General features: G+C 50.7%; 7 protein-coding genes across 7 annotated transcripts; 6 read left to right on the top strand and 1 right to left on the bottom strand.

The window, feature by feature from the left end:
- Positions 1–56: 56 nt before the first annotated feature.
- Positions 57–7,110, top strand: MRS44_016192 (uncharacterized protein; the record flags this gene model as incomplete). Its single annotated transcript, XM_065617927.1, has 4 exons — positions 57–4,760; positions 5,672–5,783; positions 5,990–6,431; positions 6,507–7,110. 4 exons carry the CDS (start codon positions 57–59, stop codon positions 7,108–7,110), a joined length of 5,862 nt encoding a protein of 1,953 aa, XP_065473999.1.
- Positions 7,111–8,030: 920 nt separating this feature from the next.
- On the top strand, positions 8,031–9,908 carry MRS44_016191 (uncharacterized protein; the record flags this gene model as incomplete). Its single annotated transcript, XM_065617926.1, has 4 exons — positions 8,031–8,565; positions 8,617–8,661; positions 8,785–9,001; positions 9,050–9,908. The coding sequence occupies 4 exons, from the start codon at positions 8,031–8,033 to the stop codon at positions 9,906–9,908; spliced, it is 1,656 nt and encodes a 551-aa protein (XP_065473998.1).
- A 686-nt stretch (positions 9,909–10,594) lies between these two features.
- Positions 10,595–12,670, top strand: MRS44_016190 (uncharacterized protein; the record flags this gene model as incomplete). The annotated part of the gene is made up of 3 exons (XM_065617925.1): positions 10,595–11,098; positions 11,150–11,723; positions 11,781–12,670. The coding sequence occupies 3 exons, from the start codon at positions 10,595–10,597 to the stop codon at positions 12,668–12,670; spliced, it is 1,968 nt and encodes a 655-aa protein (XP_065473997.1).
- An 84-nt stretch (positions 12,671–12,754) lies between these two features.
- On the top strand, positions 12,755–13,504 carry MRS44_016189 (uncharacterized protein; the record flags this gene model as incomplete). Its single annotated transcript, XM_065617924.1, has 1 exon — positions 12,755–13,504. One exon carries the CDS (start codon positions 12,755–12,757, stop codon positions 13,502–13,504), a length of 750 nt encoding a protein of 249 aa, XP_065473996.1.
- Positions 13,505–14,004: 500 nt separating this feature from the next.
- MRS44_016188 (uncharacterized protein) lies at positions 14,005–16,118 on the bottom strand (the record flags this gene model as incomplete). Its single annotated transcript, XM_046273160.2, has 3 exons — positions 14,005–15,306; positions 15,381–15,418; positions 15,479–16,118. The coding sequence occupies 3 exons, from the start codon at positions 16,116–16,118 to the stop codon at positions 14,005–14,007; spliced, it is 1,980 nt and encodes a 659-aa protein (XP_046125160.2).
- A 1,231-nt stretch (positions 16,119–17,349) lies between these two features.
- MRS44_016187 (uncharacterized protein) lies at positions 17,350–18,131 on the top strand (the record flags this gene model as incomplete). The annotated part of the gene is made up of 2 exons (XM_065617923.1): positions 17,350–17,380; positions 17,431–18,131. 2 exons carry the CDS (start codon positions 17,350–17,352, stop codon positions 18,129–18,131), a joined length of 732 nt encoding a protein of 243 aa, XP_065473995.1.
- A 937-nt stretch (positions 18,132–19,068) lies between these two features.
- MRS44_016186 (uncharacterized protein) lies at positions 19,069–19,982 on the top strand (the record flags this gene model as incomplete). Its single annotated transcript, XM_065617922.1, has 3 exons — positions 19,069–19,386; positions 19,487–19,721; positions 19,780–19,982. The coding sequence occupies 3 exons, from the start codon at positions 19,069–19,071 to the stop codon at positions 19,980–19,982; spliced, it is 756 nt and encodes a 251-aa protein (XP_065473994.1).
- Positions 19,983–20,501: the final 519 nt, after the last annotated feature.

Genomic DNA, 20,501 nt, shown 5'->3' with positions numbered 1-20,501 from the left:
ATCTTTACATGTCAACAAATGCCTCACGTACGTGTGCGAGGGTTCGGCGGTAAAAAATGTCTCAAGAGCTCGAAATATCGTTACAAGTCGTCGGTCAGACGTCTGCCGGCGGAGGCTGGACGGTCGACCTACTCAAGGATGGAGAGGCCATCCAGCGCAACCTACACATCTCGGATCCTCTAGACGCCGAGGGCAAAGCCATATGTCGGTGGTACTTGCAGCAGTATGTACAGCTCTCTCCTTTTTCCCTCGACAGAGCTGCAAAAGCCGAAGCTTTGCTCGATGAGTATCCTCGCAAGCTTTTGCGCCAGCTGCCCCTGAGGCAGGCTGTGCTGTCGCATATCAACGACCAAATCTACAGTTTGACCCATAATATCATCTCGATCGACATCTACCAAAGAGATAGCGATGGTGGAGACCAACCGGAAGACAACATGCACCAACTGTTTTGGGAAACGCTGGAATCCAGAGAGCTCTGGGGCTACCCTACCTGGCATGTCATTGTTCGACGGTGCATGAAGCGCCAAGCTGCTCTTCTTGCTCCTCAACCCGAGACTATCAATCCTTGGGTTGATGGTGATGGCTCTGCAACAATCAACATTCTGTTGGTGGTTGCGAGAGACCTGACAAGCAATCCATCCGTGTACGATGATGTCAGCCCTTCAATCGCCACGACCACCCTCCTCAAGCTTCGAGATCATCTCAATAAAGTGCCTGGACGCATCAAGCTTAACGTCGAGGTTGTCCGACCTGGGACGTTTGAAGCGTTCAAAGAGCATTTACAGAGGACTGAGCAAACTCGAGGACGGGGGTACTACCACATCGTTCACTTTGACATGCACGGAAGAGTGGGCCTGAGAAAAGGAAGCGGCTCCAAGTACGCCATGCTCTATTTTTCCAAGGTCGGCTCCTTTGAAACTGCCCCAACGCCAGGGGTACGTGTTAGCAAGGTCCTGAAGACGTACGGAATCCCCTTTGCTGTCTTGAACGCCTGCGAGTCTGCCAGAGCTTCCGATGGCGACGACGCCAACATCGCCAAGCTGTTCCTGAAGAACGGTCTTCGAGGGGTCATTGGCATGTCCTTCAAGATCTCGAGTAGCTCCGTGGGCCTGTTCTTGGATCGCTTTTACTGGCTTCTCCTTTCACAAGGTGCATCTTTTGCTGCATCTGCGGCTGCTGGCCGAGAAGCCCTTCGCTCGAGCCCGATGCGTCCGGCGAGGTATGGCTCCGAGCGCCATTTAAACGACAGTTTCGTTGCTGTGGCCTACGAAGATGGCAGCGACCCGTCCTTGTCTTTGCATAGGTTGCAAAGCGACCTCCAAAGCCTGGGTTTTGGATACGACGCCAACTGCTATCATTTACGTCACCAGAATGCTTTCACGTTTGGTAGCAATGTCCCGGAGCTATGTCCAGACAGTGCTCTGGTCGGAAGCAAGATGCCGCTTCTCAAGCATGATCTGGTAGGGCGTGACTTTGAGCTTCTGCGGCTAGAAAAAATGATCAACGAACAGCGTCTTCTCTACTTATCTGGGCTTGCCGGGGTCGGAAAGACAGTTCTTGTCAAGCACGCGGCATCTATCTGGAAATCGACCAATCTTGTCCAATTCACAGTATATGTAGATTTCGATACGGGAGCCATCAAAACTGACCAGGATCTTTTGGAGGCAATATTACGCCAATTCTTCATGCAAGACTCGGGCACTCAATGGGCAGGTTTGTGGTCCATGACATCTCGTTCCTTGCTGTCTTATGACACAAACAAGCTTGAGAACCTTGTCATGGACCTCCTGTCCAGGTTCAATACCGCCATTATTCTGGAGGACCTTGAGCCAGCCCCCCTTCCGTTGGACATGGGAAAGATATTGATTGAGGAGATTTCTCTTATAATCAAGCGGCTCTTGGGCCTGACTCAAGATGAAAACAGATCGACCCAGCTTTACGTCATTCTTACTAGCCGGAGAAGGTCGCCTCACTGCCTCGAAGAAGAACTGGATCACGAGCTTGGTAAATGTTGTTATGACCTCAGTGGTCTTGGACTCCCCGACGCCATCGAGCTGTCAAAGACAATCCTACAGAAAGCCGGCGAGCCTGTAGATGAGTGGACATCCGAAGATGCTGACTGGCTGGAGAGCGTGATTCACCTAGTACAAGGTATTCCGTCTGTCTTGCTTGATATCTTGCCTCTTCAGCGGTCTCGAGGAATACCTTGGCGGCAATTCTTTAGACGTCTTCATCAGGGCATCTTTATGTCACGTGCCGAGATCAAGGAGGATGGCTTTGAGGAGTGTGCTGCCAGTAAGCAGATATACTCGACACTGTTTACCGAGAGCTACTCATTACTTCTCTGCCTTGCCAGCAGTTTCTGGCACAAGGCAGTATCTATGGAACAGCTGATTAGAATTTTCCTCGATATTGCGGATGATCCACTCAAGGAAGACTTTCAACACGGACGCGGTGGTGGAACAATATTCTGGGATCAACTATTCTACGGCTTTGTTGATGACCGTGGATACATTCGAGAAGACCGGAACGGCATTCTTCACGTACATCCCATGTTCACCGTTATTGGCAGAGGTTATCTCTACGATAGTCACATCGACCTCTCAAACAGGGTATTACTCCAAAGAAGCATCGGGACTTCGATGGAGGCGTGTCCCCTACACCAGCTGGATGGGAACGAAGCATTCCCGGCAAATATTTTCAATCTTTTGACTATATTTGGGTGGTGCACTCACGAGGTACCAGCATCCCATTGGCCCTTGAATGTCCTTGGCTCGTCGATGAGCATCAACTTCGACAAGCTACCCCCGGCCTTGCGAGCCCATCTACAAGAAAAACAGTTCACCCTGCTGAAGGACATCCCTTTCAAGTTTCCCCTGATTGAGAACAAGGTTGGCCACGCAAGCCTCTATGCCCTAACTCTCCTTTCATTCTCTTTTGGTGAGCGGGATCTGGACAGAGCAACGTGGAAGCGCGTCTTGGAGGTTTCAGCAAAGGGGCACCCTCTCGTTGCGTCGCTGAGCCCCGATGACGACGCTGAAGCCGTGAACCTCTGCCGGGGATGTCTCCTTGCCGTATCTATAGCCTCTGCACATCGGCTTCGAGAATTTGACCAAGCCCACGCCAGCTGGAAATCGTTGCAGCTCTTGAAGGATGAGCTTGGGTTACCAATACTGCCACCCCTTTCTGCCCACACCACCATGCTAGACCTGGAGGCCATCCAAAAAGCATACTTGGATCAAAACGGACCACCGCGCAACAAACCGGGCTTCGGCGATCCGTCGTTATATAAGTTTCTACTAGCCTCTATCCTGTCGGGCGTCGAGAGCGACATGAAGAAGTGGGAACAAGGAGAGTCGCCGTTGACGGAAAGCCTGGACAAAGAGTCCGATCTGGAGAAGAAGCTTGCCAATCTCTTGAGTGTTGAGGCCATCAATTCGGCCTTCCCACCGGGCATCGACTGTCCCGCACACGTATCAGAACTGATTCTGTTCAACCGTGTTGACAGGCCCCCTCCTCCTGTCGAGCCAAATGCACGGAGAAAGTTGGCTGACCTCGAGGAAGCCTATGACGCGGGAGAGTGGATTGATACATGCGAGAGACATTTCGCCATGGCTCTGGATGCTCTGATGGGGGATCAATTCGAGGAAGCGACAAGTCACCTCGAGTCCATCTACGCCGTGGCGGAAATGGCACCCGCTTCATCATCACTGCTTCTCACCTTGGAGGGCTGCCTAGCACGGATGATCAAAGCAACCTGGGCATATTTGTGTCATACCTCCATCTTCCTTCCAAGATTCTTTGACCGAGGCTCTGGTTATGGCTTTGCCCGACAGTTGGATAAAGCACTTCACTTGAGCTCCATCGACGAACGCTTTTGGGCGACGCAGGCTCTTATCTGGCCCTCTCAAGAGTACCTCTCTGACAGAAATCCGCCCTCCAAGTGGTGGCAATGGTGGGAATGGCTTCTTGAGAGCCAAGGTCAGGACAAGACTTGGGTCACACACGTGCGTGCCAACCTTGGTCTATACCTTGAACAGGCCAGGCTTATGGACCAAATCTTCATCTTCAGTGGCCACAACAACTTTGAAAAAGCCCTCTCTCTCCTCGGCGAGCTTGAACTGGCCTGTAATGATACTGTTTTCACCCACTTTGCTACTCCCATGTCGCCGCTGCAAAGCATCCGGGACTGTCTCGAACTCGCTCTTGAGCAGTCATTGATTGGCCAGAAGCTTGCGGCCTGGAACCATTCAACTCAAGTTCTTGACGACTACCTGGCTCTTATTGACGATTTGGCTTATCTCCGGCCACAATTCTGCTCTTGGCTTCCCAGCAAGAGCATCGAGGGCTTTCGGTTTGCGGCTGAGAGATTTGACCTTTTACGGTACCAGGTCGAAATGCGCGACAAGTCTTTGTCTGTTGATCCCGCTGAGCTGAAAGAGCTTCATCAAGATTTTGTTTTGGCAATAGAAGAAGGCAGATTTGCTCGTTTAGATGCCGATGATGTCCTCGCCGTCAGGTCCAAGAGTCTAGAACTCATGCTAGACAAAGCCACCAAGGACCGACGGTGGAAGGATGGTATCGACTATTGCGACGAGTACTTGGTGGTGACACAAAGCTCTGAGGATGAGTATCTTCGGTTACGAGACCGCTTGATCAGCGTCAAAGAAGAATGCCAATGGCATATTGTCCGCGATGACCTTGAAGAGGCCGAAAACAATCTCAACTTCGACAAGTGCGTTCAACTCCTCGATCAGCAGGTGAGCATGGCAAACAGGCAGATTCAAACTCCTGGACTGCCTCGTTCGACCTTTTTTCTTCCAGGGTCTCGACTCCTGGAATTCAGAAGACAAGTTTACCTTGACAGCTGTTTCCCTTGTGTAGACTGGCTGAACAGGATGCGTCAGCAGCCGGACACTGGCAGGTCTCTTTCAAACGCCAACAAATTGCGCAGTCGCCATCGCCTCGTGATGTGCCTCGTTTGGGGAAACAGGTGGAGAACCCGACGGAGGAGGGTAATGAAGATCAAGCGGAGAGTTGCTGGTGTTGGGCGGATCCGACGAAGCCGGTTATATCCTGTGGACTCCCATAGTCGCGATCGACTCCGACGCTCTAGACTTCCCACCCCGGACAAAATTCCTTGTGAGGATGGCCATGACAGAGAACAGTTTCGAAGGCCTTTTGGATGTGCTTGCCATTGTACTGGCGGATATTGCTTCATGGAGTAGACATCTTAGAACAACCTTGTAGGCGAAGTTACAGAATAGTAACATGAAGGGTACATGGGAAATCCGTTTCCTCAGTACTAGTAGCAACACTACATATGTTATTGAGCGTATTAAAACTAAATAGTTGACTGTTTAGTCCCAAGAATAAATGCAAGTTAGGTACCTGGGTACTACACGTACCGCTTGGACTAAATCCCTCTCGCGCTAGTTGAAGAGGTACCGGGATTTGTATTCAATAACCACGGAGTTCCATGTATTCCTTAGCAGCAGCGTCTAAGGGTTTCTTTTGCTCGCTTTACAATATCAGGCCACGTGATTCTCATCTCTATTGTCGTAGCAATCAATCCCGCTCGCATCCGGCATTTCTGACCTCATCCTTACATTTGCGATAATAATATAGGGCAAACTTAGCACCCAAATCATACCAAGACTATTAATTATAGCACTTTTTTAACGACATGTCGGACGACCCTGCTATCCGTCTCTGGCTTAACGACGTATCAGACGGCCCGCCAGAGAGCCATGTCGCGATTGACCCAAGCGAAGCAACATCGCGTAAGCGAAAACTATTCCAACAGCCCAGCTCGTCGGCATCAACAGAGGAATACAATGAGAATATGTCTGCTATATCAAAAAAGTGAAAGATTGACAATACCTATCTCACTTTCCGAGCCGAGGATATGAGGATAGGAACCATGTACAACCCACCATCTAGACCCTCTCTGGAGTCCTCTGAACTTTCTGAACCCACCACCACCAAGACGATATCAGAGACATCTACTTTTTGGGGGAGATGAGGAGACTTCCTGCAGACGATGCAGGTCTCGAATATCAGGAGCTTAACATCGATGCACCTCCACCTGTTGCTGCCAACTTAGTCCAGCTCTTTGGAGAAATCAGTAAAGGCATTGGAATTCTGCCACATGAGTCCAAAGAAGATGTAACCAACTATCTTCAACAACAGAACTGGAGCCTTCAGCCATTGACAATGGCCTTTCTGGAAAAGGGTGATGAGTCTAACACCGCTCCCCCTGGCTCTATCCGACGTGGGAAGATCTGTTTACTCTGTGTTTGCGCGAGAGACTGCTCCATTGAAGGCCACGATGGGACCAGTTGGAAAATCGAGGTCCATTATGAACTTCTTAAAAAGATATTTCGAGCATCGGGGGCAGACCATAACGGCTCATTGGACTTTATGCCATGGTAAGTTTTGTTTCTAGGATGGTGTTGATTTGGCCAGACGCTGATTACTGATAGCACAACTGCACGCCCGGACAGGACCTATCTGCCGCAGCCTTGGGAAACGAAATTGGTGGATTTTTGCCTTTTTGATGACACAGGCGCCGATAGTCAAGCTCGACTGGATTTTGCAAATGTTACACCTGGCCGATCGGTGAACCACACAGGTTACCGCCCTCTTCACCGCCGCCCTATTGTTCTTAGCATCGAAACTTGGCGTCCTGAAAAAACCTTGGACATGAAAACCCTTGCAATGGGGGTGTGGCATGCTACGCAGTGGAGCTTTCTTCGATCAACTGTAGCTCGCAAGTTCAGAGCAGATGATCGAGAAACAGCTAGCAAGCTAGCTTATAAAGCGCTGAGGGAACTCGGGTTCATTCCTGGAGTCGTCGTCCACGGTCATCGCTGGCTCTTTGTCTTTTCCACACTGGAGTCCTGGACGGCACTTGTTGATGGGCGCGGACGAACAGTCTATCGACCTGTGTTGTGGGCTGGGCAGGAATTTGGATCGACGCGGAGTATGCGCAAGACTTATCAGATTGTTGCTGGACTTTGTCGCCTGGCTGGATGGGCTACTGATGTTTACATGCCTTGGTATCGGCGACATGTACTTTTGATTAGTGATCAAGATCAGGGTGCGTGATCACCTCCCATGGATCGGCGCATTTACTGAAGATAATAAAAGATAATAATAGAATGTCGCAAACTCGACTCCAGGCCGAGCTGCCTCTTGCTCCATCCTGTGTGACCCAATCCCGGGGCAAAAATACAAGTTGTAGGGGCTCATCTGTGACATACCCCCAGCTCATTTACGCATCAGCCGCAGGCCACAGATGGAGAGAAACGAGACGCGCCAATGCGAGCTGCCTACCTGTGTAATAATCGTGGCGAAGCAGTAAGCTGCATTTTGAAGTTTATTGAGATTATTGAGATCAACAGGAGATGTATACAAGAGCAGATGGCCAGTTCTTTGCTCGTGGCCAATAATTAAAGCTGAATACATCGGAGAGCCAGCCACCGAAACACCACACAGTCAGATCTTGTCCAGCCACTATACCGTTCCATGGCACAGCTATTCAGCTGCCCAGAATGACGCCATGGAACCTCTCAAACAACACGTCTAGTCATTCCCAGCGCCGTTGGTCCACAACAAGATGCATTCATCCAACCAGCCTCCATCGTGGCAACCCGCAGGGCTGAGTCTTATTTAAGCTCTCTCCACAATGAGACATTCCCTCTAACCGTTTCTGATGAAACTGGGCGACGTCCTATCATATGGTGACGATCTTGCATGGAGGCTGGAGTGGGTGATCGTCACGCCAAGCTTTTGTGCTCCCGTCGCAGCGGCACATGGTGCCAGAAGGGGTTTGGCGCCGTGGCTGAGCTTGGAGGGAAAACAACATGACGTCGATAGAATGTATACACATGAAGCTGAGAATTGTTGAATTATGATATATAAGACATGAGTTTAGGAGGCCAAAATGGACTTGAATCAGATCAATTCACTTCAGCATTGCTCACAGCTGGCGAACACCCATCACGACCTTTGCATCTTTGCCAACAATGCACATTCATGCACCATTGAGTCTGCTGGCTTTTGCGGCAGCTGGCTCAGCAGCTCGCATCGTCGCAACCGATAATGTCCCTCTCCTCGGCCCATCCTTTGCCAGCAACTTTGACATTTCCAAGTCAAAGGCCATTGAAGATGCCAAGGCCAAGTTTCCGGATCTCATCGAAGGACTCTTCGAATCTAAGGCCCTCGACAAAGACGGCCTCATCTTTTCCCTCGACGTCTTCTCGGCGAGCACCAACAGCTCCATCTACAGCTACAAGCACGTCGGCAAGAGCCAAGAAAAGGCCCTCACCGCTGGAAACCTGAGCGACACGACGATTTCTCGCACAGGAAGCGTTTCAAAGCTCTTTACCGCGTATGCCTTCATCGCCAAGGCAGGCATGGAGGTGTTTAGTCACCCTGTTACCAGGTATATCCCTGAGCTCGCTGGGAACAAGAGCGAGAACCCTCTGGAAAGGATTGACTGGGACGAGATCACTGTTGGCACGCTTCTGTCCCATCAAGCTGGCACTGGAGGAGTTTCAGGTGTGTTTTTCTCTGTACTTTCTTATTTTTTCTCTGCTGACTTGTTGGTAGACCTCCTCATTTCATATTTCAACTCTACGAACCAACCGACCGATGGTAGGTCGATCGCACCCCCCTACTGGCCATAGTTGACATTCTTGACTTTAGAGGGTCTGATCTTAGAGGGTTTGAAACACTTCCGAGATGTTAGACGTCCAGCAATGACTCCGCACCACACAGCTCTATACTCCGATGGCGGCTACAGTCTCTTGACTATTATCTTCTCTCGCATGACAGGCAAGCCGTACGGTGACGCCATCAAGGAAATTCTCTTTAAGCCCCTGGGACTGGACCACATGTCATCAGGAGCGCCCAACGGCTCAGACATTGATGCCATTGATCGCAGACCCGTTGATAACTCTAGCTCGTGGGGTGGCAACCCTGAGTTTGTCGCTGGGTATGTCACCTATCAAAACCTGAAGGATTCAAACTAACACGGCTTCAGATCTGGTGGTATCTACGGCAGCACCCGAGATTTCCGTCTCGCTGGCCTGTCCATTTTGAACTCTGAAATCCTCTCTGCCGCTACAACCAAAGCCTGGATGAAGCCCATGAGCGGAACTGGCTCCCTGGTTGAGCTGGTTGGTGCTCCATGGGAGATCCAGCGTCTTATGATCCCCGCCACGCCTGGCTCAAACCGCACTCGTGTCTCGGACCTTTACACCAAGGCTGGAGGAAACGGTGACTACACTGCCATTATTGCGCTCTCCCCCGACCATGGCATCGGCTACTCTCTCTTGGTTGCTGGTACTTCGGCTACTCCAGCTCGCTGGCCCCTGCGTGGCGTTCTTGGCGAGACCTTTATCCCAGCTGCCGAACACGCCGCGGCGGAGAACGCAAAGAAGAGCCTTACAGGCACGTTTGTCGCTGAAGGTGCAGAGGGTACCAACCTTACCATAACCTTCGATGAGGGCAAGCCTGGACTGGGCCTAGAGTCCTTGTACTTCGAGGGTGTCGATATCCGCTCCCAGATTCTCGGATCACCAGAGCCCTTTCCCATGTCAGTTCGCCTCTACCCGGCCGGTATCACTTCCTCAAAGTCCCTGTCCTCTCTATACAAGAGCAAAGGCAAGATTTCCGTCAAGCACACAGCGGTTATCAGCCCTGTTCCACTGCCGCCCCGGGCTGCAGTCGAGGGCGGAAAGGGAGGCCTATTTGACAATTCGCAGGCTTGGATGAGCATTGGACAATTTGGATCCGCGGATGAGTTTGTCTTTAACCTTGTTGATGGAAAACTGGAGAGTGTGACGAGCATTGCTCTGAGAGATGCTGGTGTCGAAGGGGACTTGAAGCGAGTTGATTAGATTTGCATATTGGCCATCTGATTGGTATAGAATTTGCATTGCTGATTTGGTGTACATATTTATATGGGACTATTTCGCTCACCTTGAATAGATTCAATACTTCATTTGATAATTCGCTCAACTTTGCATAAAAGATTCATGGATGACTGGCTATGTTCCTCCATGCATGCGGGCTACATTCTTACCAATGACACAAGATCTCAGACTTACCCCAGCACACGGAATTGGAGTGATTAGTCAACTTGTATAATTCGCCCTAGTGAACAGACGGGCCAAAAGTAATGCAACGCATCTCCCTAGTAATGCTTGCTCTCAGCAGGTAGCAGAGCAAACACAACACTGCCAAGCGCAAACGCAAGCCCTACTGGCGCCTAAGGTCCCTACTTCTGAAACGAGGCTGCCAGGTATTGGGCTTAATGGCGATTTATCATGTGAATTAATATCGGTCGTGGCTGTTAGTTGGCTCACATACCCCTCGCTGTGTAACCAGCACTTTGTTATTTTTTTCTTCACCATTTGCACTTTTGTCACGTCTTCATCTTTCCAAACTGCTTTGCCTTTGAGTGCAGTATCATTCAGTCGTCGCTATTCAGTTTGCTCCATTCTTAAATCATCTCTGGAGACCATCTCAAGCCCTTCCCCTACCCTCTGTTCAACACCCCACCCATGCGTTCTCACCCCCCACAATGTCTGACCCAGACCCAGAACCACCTCAACTCCAACGGTTTCGCGAGTTAAAGAGCCTGGTTTCCCGATATGAAGAAGCATTCGAAAGGTTACAACCCCCGGATGCCGCCTTTGAGAAGAGGTCTGGCGAGATTGAAGCACGTCTCAAGGAAGCATGGGCCCAACTGTCAACTGCTCGGCCTGAGGGTATACCCAAATTTCAACAGAAGATCGTCGAATTGGGCGGGAGTAAGAAAGAAATCCAACTCGGCCACGAGAGACAAAAGGAGCTCTACGAGGTTCGGCTGCGGATGCTTTACAGTGGGCTACGCGATCGCATCAGTAAGGTCATGGTGGAGCGGCCTGAAGAGACGCCAACAGCGGCCACCTCGAGGGATGGGGATCCTGTCATTCGAAAACCATTAAAGAAAATATCCCTCTCATCGACGCCATCGCTTTCTTCACCCGCCAAACCATCCAGCTCATCTCGCGCTCCGACAACTGCTTCAGTCACTCGCCCAACGGTAAGCCTGTTCCAAATACCAGACGTCAATACGTACCTGACACGTTTCTAGCGAAAACGAAAAGATCCCTCGTCAAGTCTGCTTACGCCCGAGCAAAAGCGTCGCAAACTCGAAAAGACCCCGCGTAGACACCCTCGTGGCAACCATTCCGACCAACAAGACAATCAAGGCATCACTGATCCAGAACCTGGCCAAGTGTACCTTGCCTTTTGCGAAAGTTCCAAACAATGGATTCCGGTCCTTCTCTTACCCATGACAGACCTCGAGCGAGTCGGTGTCTCAGGGTCTCTCAACAACCTCAGCTTGGCTGAGATACTCCCCATTTGCTACGACCAAGACAGTCTCACGGGAGAGCGCACATGGCGAGATGGATACAAGAATGGCCAGCCTCTTGTCACAGAGCGCGAATTTCCCGCCATCTACTTTGAGGGACGCGCGTTCCCAGACAAGAGCCCCGTGAGATGGGTTGCTGCCAAGGACCTGCGCAGGTTTGATGTCGCCACTGCCGCTAGTCATCTTGTTCCGCAGATTCAGATGGTTCCCAAGTTTCTCAAGGGACGTGCTGTTGACACGTCTTGCAATGGGGCAGAGAAGACGAGTCTCGAGAATGATGTTTCTTCATGTGGTTCGTTTCCGATGAGCTGACGGTTATTGTGATCCTGCTAACACATTCTGTTTCTAGTGGATGGCCAGTCCCCGAAAGAAGCTTCTACAGTCTTGAATCAAGATGAAAAATCTGCTCAAGTTTCACCCGCCCCAGAAACAGCCGCAGCACCAGAGGCATCGACAAACGGTACACAGCCTGCATCTGGTCCTACGCCAGAGTCTCAACCAGCACCGCACACACCTGCGACTGGCGAGAGGCCGAGGCCTGATACTACAACCGAAGCTGCGCCAAAAGAGCGTTCGACGGGTGACGCCCAGTCCAAGTCTACGGAAGCTCAGTCAGTGTCACGGGATTCAACACCTCTGTGGCCCTATCGCCCGGTCATGGGGGACTTGACACCTTCAACTCGTGATCCCACACCAGTTTCGGAATCTGAGCTGAGACCCCAGAATACCATCACAAAAATGGAACTGGGTCAAACATCGGCGGACAATGCAGAGCCTGCGCCCGAAGCTGTCATGGCACTTGACGAGGAGACCCCGACAGATGAGTCACCTGGACATACGTTCAAGGTTGAGCCCGACCTGGACATCCCGCGCAATATCGACATTCCGCGCGACATCGAGATCATCTCGATCGCGAGCACCGAGCCTGAAGAGGAACAAGAAGACGATGGCGAGGCCTCAGGGCCAGAGTTTCCCAACGCCACACTTGAACTTGAGGGTCTCCCAGGCCCAGCAAAGCAGCCAGGTGCTGTGGGAGAAGACAGAGCCGAAGAAGGGCGACAACCGCATCATGATGAGAGCCAGAGTGATGCCCAAACCGAGAGTCCCCCTGGCAAGGCGAGTCTCGATTCGTCTAAATCATCTGAGCAAGCACAGGAGACGCCCCAGCCCTGTCGTCCAACAGGATCGATGCCGCGGACAGCGTCGGACGGAGCGGCTGATCCGGATCAAGCGCGATAAGATGGAGCATGGCGTGAGAGTGAAGCTTGGCCGCTACGCACACCAATGAGGAGAGATATTGTCGTAAGAGACACTGTGAGGAATATGCATGCTATTCTAGTCAAACACGGCCTCTTCGACCTCGCGCGTCATTACGAGAACCCCAGTTTGGACCCTTCAGCGGATTCTCCGATTTGCACATCGCCAAAGGACAGCACCCCGAGTCCTCCAGGAGCGGAATCGCAGCCCGTTGTAGAGACTCCGAGCGCTGGTCGTGATCGAGGCTCAATTCACATCCGACCTGACACTCGCGATCCCCCTCTTTCACGGTCAAGCCCGCCGTCCATTCATTTCACGCCTTTGAGCTCCAGTGCATTGTCACCGTCGACCACGGCCGCACCCTCAGGTACAGCGACTTCCTTGCCACCCACGTTTGCTCGGTCATCAGCTCCCAGCTCAGAGGCTCATCATCTCGATTCAACCACTCTGTCAAATTCAGACCAACATTTGAGCAACTGTGGCATCAAACGAGTCCCAGCACCTACCGATGCACAAGCAGCCAATATTCCTTGCCTCCAAACACCCGCATCACAAGGGCAAGCAACACCCCAGGGGATCATGCGTGGCACCAAGTGGCACCCCTTCTTCCCTCTAGGCTTCATCACTTACTTAGAGGATGTCTTGCGAAAGAACGGAGCTCCGGTTATTGGGATGAAGTCGCTCATGAACAGCTATGGCAAGTACTTTTGTCTCTTGTGCAAGCCGGCGAAACGCAAGGCCTACGTCAGGGCTGGTAGTTTTGTATCCCACATAACTCGGCACTGGGAAACAAATGAGGGTCATCGACCAAGTTGAGGGGATCTATCTTCATGGAAGATGCATCAGCGGGCTCTGTGGCATTAGGTTTGATACCGTTATGTGTTGAAAAGTGTTCTTTGGTTCGTTGGTTGATACCATCAAGCCTCTTTCTGTGAAAAGAAGCATCATCATTGAAGAAAAAGGAAAAAAGGGGAAGATCTAGAAAGAAAAGGTCAAAAATCATGGAAGAGTCATGGTGGAGAAAACGGCTGGAGAAGATGAAATGGGTAGCCGATTCTCGTGAGTTTTGTGTTTGGGAGGCATCTGTCAGTCAATACGCTTGGTTCTAGCCATGGGGACATTTTAGTCCATAACTTCAATAAGAAGGTTCCATTAAACATTGTTGCTAATTTTCAGTGAGGAGTGAAGTGATTACCCATGAACAACATATGCTTCTAATGAGATGTTTCTGCGCGTAGCTTAACGCCAGATGAAGTCAGTTCCTGGCCAACAGGCTTTATACAAAACATGTGTGGTTTCAATCCTTTCTGTATAAATTAATCCAAAAACCACCCAGGCAACAAGCTATCCAAGTTCAAGCCGAGGTATGTCTCCAAGTCTATAACGGACCCATCTGGGTTGGTTGGTTCCATGCTAGGGGTTGGATCAAGGGCGTGGAACAGAGACGTCAATAGGTCCGCTGCTTGTCTCGCCTCACTTGATCGATGTTTGGATCGAAGCCAAAGCTCATGAGTTTGCCTTAGTGTTGACAAGATACGGACTTCCATGTCTGTTCCTGCTTGAACGAGCGGATGAGGTCCCAGTGTCGAGAATAGGGCCTTTGAGAGAACCACGGTAGCTAGAAGAAATTCGTGGGCAAGAGTAGATGAGAGCTTCCATCTCACTAGCCAAAGCGGTCCTCCTGGTTGCGCCTCCTGGTAGAGCAAACCTCGATATTCAAGGAGTTTGAGAGCTGCGTTCAACAAGATGTTCAGAGAACTATCCGGCCGAGTAAAATCGTCTTCTTGGGGCGGCGTCGCCATACATCGAAGATGCACGAGCATCTCCGCTTGATGCAGCTGAATAGCCAAGACATATCGATGCATGATAGTTCGGGGGTGGTCGTTAGGCCCATTAGATCCAAGCTTCAGGACCGAGGGAAGGGAATCGTAGGTGGCTTTGAGTAATCCGGCAGCTCCGGCAGCCTTGACCGGGTCGTACTGGGTCGCATTTATGATGTCGGCCATGACGCCCATCACCTTTGCCATCTTGTACCTCGCAATGATGAAGAAGACGGGTGTTTGTTGATCGTCACCTCTGGAGGGCGGGAGTTCAGTGGTGTTCTCGTCAAAGTCCTCATCGCTCAGATTCAATGGATCACGAGTGTCCCATTGACCCTCTTGGACCATTTTCGGTACCCCGATTTGCATCGAAACCATGATATCCGAGATGTACAAAGTTGCCCATACTCGTCTTCGAATCTCACATTCGATGGGACTCAGCTTCGGAAATTGCGCTGGATCCCGGTGATATCCCATCCGCAAGGCAAGACGTAGAATGACACCGAGGATAAGCCAAGTATCAACTTCAGTGTCTGGTCGCCTTACGTGTTCGATGGTGAAGTAGTGCAGGAGGGTCTCGATGACATACGGGCCTCCTCGACTATAATCTGCCAGGGACAGGCACTGGACCACTTGATCAATGTACTGAGGTCTCGCGGTGCGCGTCTGGGTGTTTTCAACGTCAGGCTCGGCCAACATGTTTGCTGGGCTGAAATGTGCTGAGAGACACATCATGGAGTACAAGAACCCCAGCCACATGATGGAAGCGCTGTCGGGGTTGGACCAAAAGTTCTCATACTGCGATAGCTGTCAGGAAACGGCATTTGACGACAAGAGTCTCGATGTACAGTCATCTGCACATCGCAACATACCTGTCGAAAAAATGTTGGTGTATGGAGGCATGCGATATCTGCAGTACCATTCCATCAGTAAGCCAGAGAATTGAATGGTGTGTGGGTTTATCACGTACGTGGCATCATATCGAGGTCAGTGAAATACTCAGATACCAAACGGTCTACCACAGGCCTGGGCGGCATGGCAGCAAGGATGTCTTCCCTCGAAATGCTCCCCTGATGTCCAAAGAGAAGTGCAGGCTTCTCGACTGGGTCCCTGGCAGGGCTATCGTCAGAATGTGGTGACGGATTATCGCTTTCTGATTGGACCTCATTCTTCATCTCAGAGATGCTGTCGAGGATGGCGACCCAGTGTGTGCTGCTGACGTAGGATGGTGCACCGGTAGAAGTGTTCAAGTTGCCGGCCTTGAAGTTGGGTTGCTGGGAAGGGCCTGTCTTGTTGAGGATGTCACATAACGAATCCAGGCTCATGTTGGATAATTGGTCAGTGTTGTCGGGTAGTGAGATTGGATGTGAGACTGCGCTAGTCTCCATCAGAGAGATGATTTGATGCTCGAGGTTATCCAGTCTCTTCCGAATGCCAGTAGAGCTCTCAGCTCTTGGTCGAGACACGCCAGCCCTCTTGGGCTGCCTCGTAGGTGGATAGGTACATTTTGCAGCAATATCACGCTTCACACAGGTGCTGCATGGCAATTGCCGGTCACATTTGGCCCTGCTCAATGTCAGAGTTACGAGGAAAGTGAAGAATCGGAGCATGGATGGGTCAGTGGATGCCGCTTACTTTCTCACTCTACAGGCATTGCACGAGAGCTGGGGCTTATCTCTCCGCCTGTTCGGAGGTGGACGCCGACCCGAGTCCGGGGACGAAGACGGATGGTCCATTATTTCCGGAAGATGAGTTTGTATCTTTTTTGAGGAGTGTTTGTATCAAGTTGAATTTGACTCTTTTCCATGTGTTGATGGGATTGAGCGGGATTTTGTCATGTCCGCCACCGTCCGATCCTCCGATCCTCCGACCGTCCGACCCCGTGACCCCGATCCGGTTCCGCGGAGGATAGAACGGAATCTTATTGGTGACAGAACAAAACAACAAAAAGCAAAGATGATCTGATAAAATGTGTATTGATTCATCCAACATGTATTTATTCTTCGGGTGAGATGTTGGGAGAATTATGGAACTGTAACTTCGGTGAATAACGGACGAATGCGTCCTGAAAGACGGACATAAAGACACCACTTATTATGGCCCAATTAATTGTCTCTGATATCGGAAATCCTACTCGGGCTTCAGTGAGTTTGTTTTTACGCCGTTCGGACTCGTGACGGGATGACTGTTGATCCCCGTGGCATGGGGTTAAAAAAGTAGATGCATTCGGGTGATCAACTTGCGGGACACAGCAACCAGCATCGGAATAGAAGTGGCCATGAGCTAGACCGACTATTATAATTTGTCAAGACTATTTGCATCATTTGGGACATAATATACTCCCAAATAGGGTTGCTCCAAGTTTCCTAGCTATCTCAGAGACAACCTGTGCACTATTGCCCTCTTATGAGCAGCATTTCAGGACGAGTTGCAACTTGTCCAGAGGTGTCATCGGCCTTGATCATTCAATTAGTCAAGACTATTTCCCAACTTCCTAACGTCGTATTAGCCCTCGGAGTTAATGTGGATGCGACGGCTCAGAAATCTATTCCCGAGGCCCCTTTCTTAATAATCTCCGACTCCGCAAACTAAACTGCCTAGGGTTTTCCCGAGGCGCGCTTGCTTGAGCCCTATTCCACCATCAATCACCAAACCAACAAACCAGTTCCTCAAAGATGGGGTTGTCGTCGCCAGACCTAGCCAATCGGGGTCCTGCGTCTTCTGTGGAAGCACAGGGCGGATGTGACCAGGTCAGCCAGCAGAAGGCCTCAATTGAGGCTGCGGCCAACGGCAGCTCACCGCTAGAGTCTCACACTTTTTGAGGGGTCCTTGGCATTTGGGATGCAGGATGTGGTGGACGCCTCTGCTGCGGGTATGTTAACATGTGTATCTCTCACTGTCGTACGCTTACAGGCCTCATAGACCACCTGAGTCCACCTATTCCGGGGCCGGATTGCGACATTTTCACGTTCAAGGATGACAACATTATACCTTCAACTCTGCCAACAGACCTCACACGACCTTATTTACTCGTGAATATCGGCTCTGGAGTTTCATTCTTTCAAGTCTTTGACAATCGCCGATGTGAGCGCATCACAGGCTCGTCTTTTGGTGGTTCTGCCCTCTGTGGACTTCTTCTGCTTCTCACAAAAGCCCGTACCTTTGATGAGATGCTTGACCTTGCAGACAAGGGCGACAACTCTAATGTCGATAAGCTGATTGGAGACATATATGGCGTCGACTATACTCGGATTGGCATGAAGATGACTGCTGTTGCATCGACATTTTGCAAGGCATTCAGCAAAGAGCATCGATCACAGTACCACCTCTCCAGAACAGCAGAAGACGATGCATCACAAACAACAAGCAAACCTCCCTTCTCGGATGCCGATATCTGCCATTCTCTGGTTTTCGCCTTGTTCAACAACGTTGGACAACTTGCGACACTGCAATCACGGGTACACGAGAATGCCGACATATACTTTACGGGTCCTTACGTTCGTGGTCACCCTCTCATCATCAGGACCCTTTGTATTGCTGTTCGATACTACTCTGGAGGAGAAAAGCGAGCGCATGTTGTCAGCGATCCGAGTTTCACAAACGAAATGCATGAAACGTCTTGAGCAGGATACCTTCTGCGGCCACTTCATATACCCTCTGTCGATTAAACTACATAGAAACATCATATCATGGCCCCTCTCTGATCAACCAGACTATCATCAATAATCAAGCCACCCAAATCACAGCCCTCTCCAAACACGGCAAAATGATCTCCAATGTCTTAAAAAAAACACGCTATGACGTCCAACGATCGACGATGCCACCACCTCTTTCCATTCTAGCCTAACACCAACACGTCGCACAGGCTGCACGAGCAGGAGGAAAAGGTCCGCATTGGGTGTTGGTTACGTGCCAACGGGCTGTGGCTGTCGACGAGAGGGTAGGGTGACCCTCCACCACGGCTTAATATCGATTAGCTTTTGGGGTCTGCAAAGGACGAGAACCTGCAGATGGACGAGATGGGAATGGAATGTAACGCTCGTGGTTCAGATACCTGGTCGGTTCTTGAGGCTCCCTGGCAATTACTGGTATGAGAACCTCACCGTCGACACCTACAATATGCGCCTACGCAAATCTCTGTCTATTGCTAGGCGAACCGTCTTCAGCTGTGCAGTTTGAGCATCATCTCACCGCAGCAAGCCGTGTATATCACTTCACTAGACAATTCAAAAAGTGCACTTGATGTCATAGCGAAGAGTGCCCAGTAGCCTACCACAGGTGTCACCGTCACCCGTTCGACGCAACAAACAGCCAATGTGCGCGTCATTCTCAAGTCCAGCACATCAGCCAAGAGGAGGGTCAAATTTGATGTTTGTCTCAAGCCACTTTAGGTAGCTTGATAGCTCCCCCAGGTTTTCCTGACCCAGGAGTTGAATTTCCCTGCTTTTCTCTTTTATGCGCACAGCAACACCATCTTTTTCTCTTGAACCGGATTTTCAGGTTCGACACTAGGCACAGACAGCAAGGATCAAGCTTGTATAGCTCCTCACACCAAATAACATGGCAACATCAGACGAAGCCGGCGTTTTAGACGGTCCACCCCATCAACGGTACCGACTCAGTCCAGTCGGTCGTCACCTCGTCGCAGCATCTGGCGAGTTTGTGGGGACCTTTTTCTTCCTCTACTTTGGCTATGCAGGGAATCTCATGGCCATTCTCCAAGCGCCATATACGGCGCCTAACGGAGGACTAGCCAGCAGCACTGATATCTGGATCGCCGTGTCGTACGGGTTTGCCCTTTTGGTAAATGCATGGGCGTTTTATCGCATCAGTGGCGGTTTGTTCAACCCAGCTGTAGGCAGCCCCTTTCCCGATCTGGTATATACGCAAACTCATATTCTTTATATAGGTGTCTTTGGGTTTATGTGTTGGGGGCCAATTGTCATGGACGCGCGCAGCCTTTCTCTTTCCTGCACAGATTCTTGGGTCTATTTGTGCTGGTGGTCTTGTTGATGCCATGTTCCCTGGACAAGTTGAGCAGGCCAACACTCTTCTTGGGCCAAACACCTCTGTCGCACGCGGTGTCTTTCTCGAGATGTTCTTCACGGCACAACTCGTCTTTGTTGTTTTGATGTTGGCGGCTGAAAAGTCACGCGACACGTTCCTTGCACCCGTCGGCATCGGACTTGCACTCTTTGTGGCCCTTATCCCCGGTGAGTAATCCCTAGTCTCCTTACGGCAACATGACCGAGTACTAACACTCTCTGACAGGCGTTTCCGTGACGGGTGGCTCTGCAAACCCAGTGCGCAGCTTTGGATGCGCAGTCGCAGGCGCAAGCTTCCCCGGCTATCACTGGATCTACTGGGTAGGACCGGCTCTCGGTGCGACCCTTGCTGCTCTGTATTATCGGCTTGTCAAGCGGTTGCATTATGAGGAGGCGAACCCCGGACAAGACAGTCCTCACGAGGTGTAGTAAGCGGGCGGTCGGCATTGAAGCAAATGCTACCCTAGAGCAACGGCGATGCTGGTATTTTCAACGGATAATGGGGGACAAGCTGGAGCAAGGGATAACTATTTTCGGGTAATGAATGGAAACATTTTTGATAATTTCGATAAGCGAGCTATAATATTTGGGCATTGAGCGTGAATTGTAGGAGCACAGCCGGCAGTGTAAACACCTTGTTTCAAGCCCTTATGAAACACCAAACAAAGCTCTCACAACAACTGTCACTACCCGCCTGTTTAGAAAGTCTAAAACACCGCTAATACCACTAAAACAATGCTTGTTTAGCATAATCTAAGTATTTTTACTCTCAATTTGTGCCATGAAACCACCAATACCAGCGCAAGCAAAGACAGCTCAATGCAACCCTCACTAGCCACTGCTCAAGAACGCAGAGTGTGGCTAGGGCCGCAGCAAAATCTATTAAAAGCACTCTCCTCTCCCATGAACCCTGTCGCTTTGATCGATTTAGACGTGTTTTAGTCAGGC

Source organism: Fusarium solani, assembly GCF_023522795.1.
Source record: "Fusarium solani strain SB1 chromosome Unknown bctg00000012, whole genome shotgun sequence".
Taxonomy (NCBI): domain Eukaryota; kingdom Fungi; phylum Ascomycota; class Sordariomycetes; order Hypocreales; family Nectriaceae; genus Fusarium; species Fusarium solani.
This window is presented reverse-complemented; position numbering and strand designations above follow the sequence as displayed.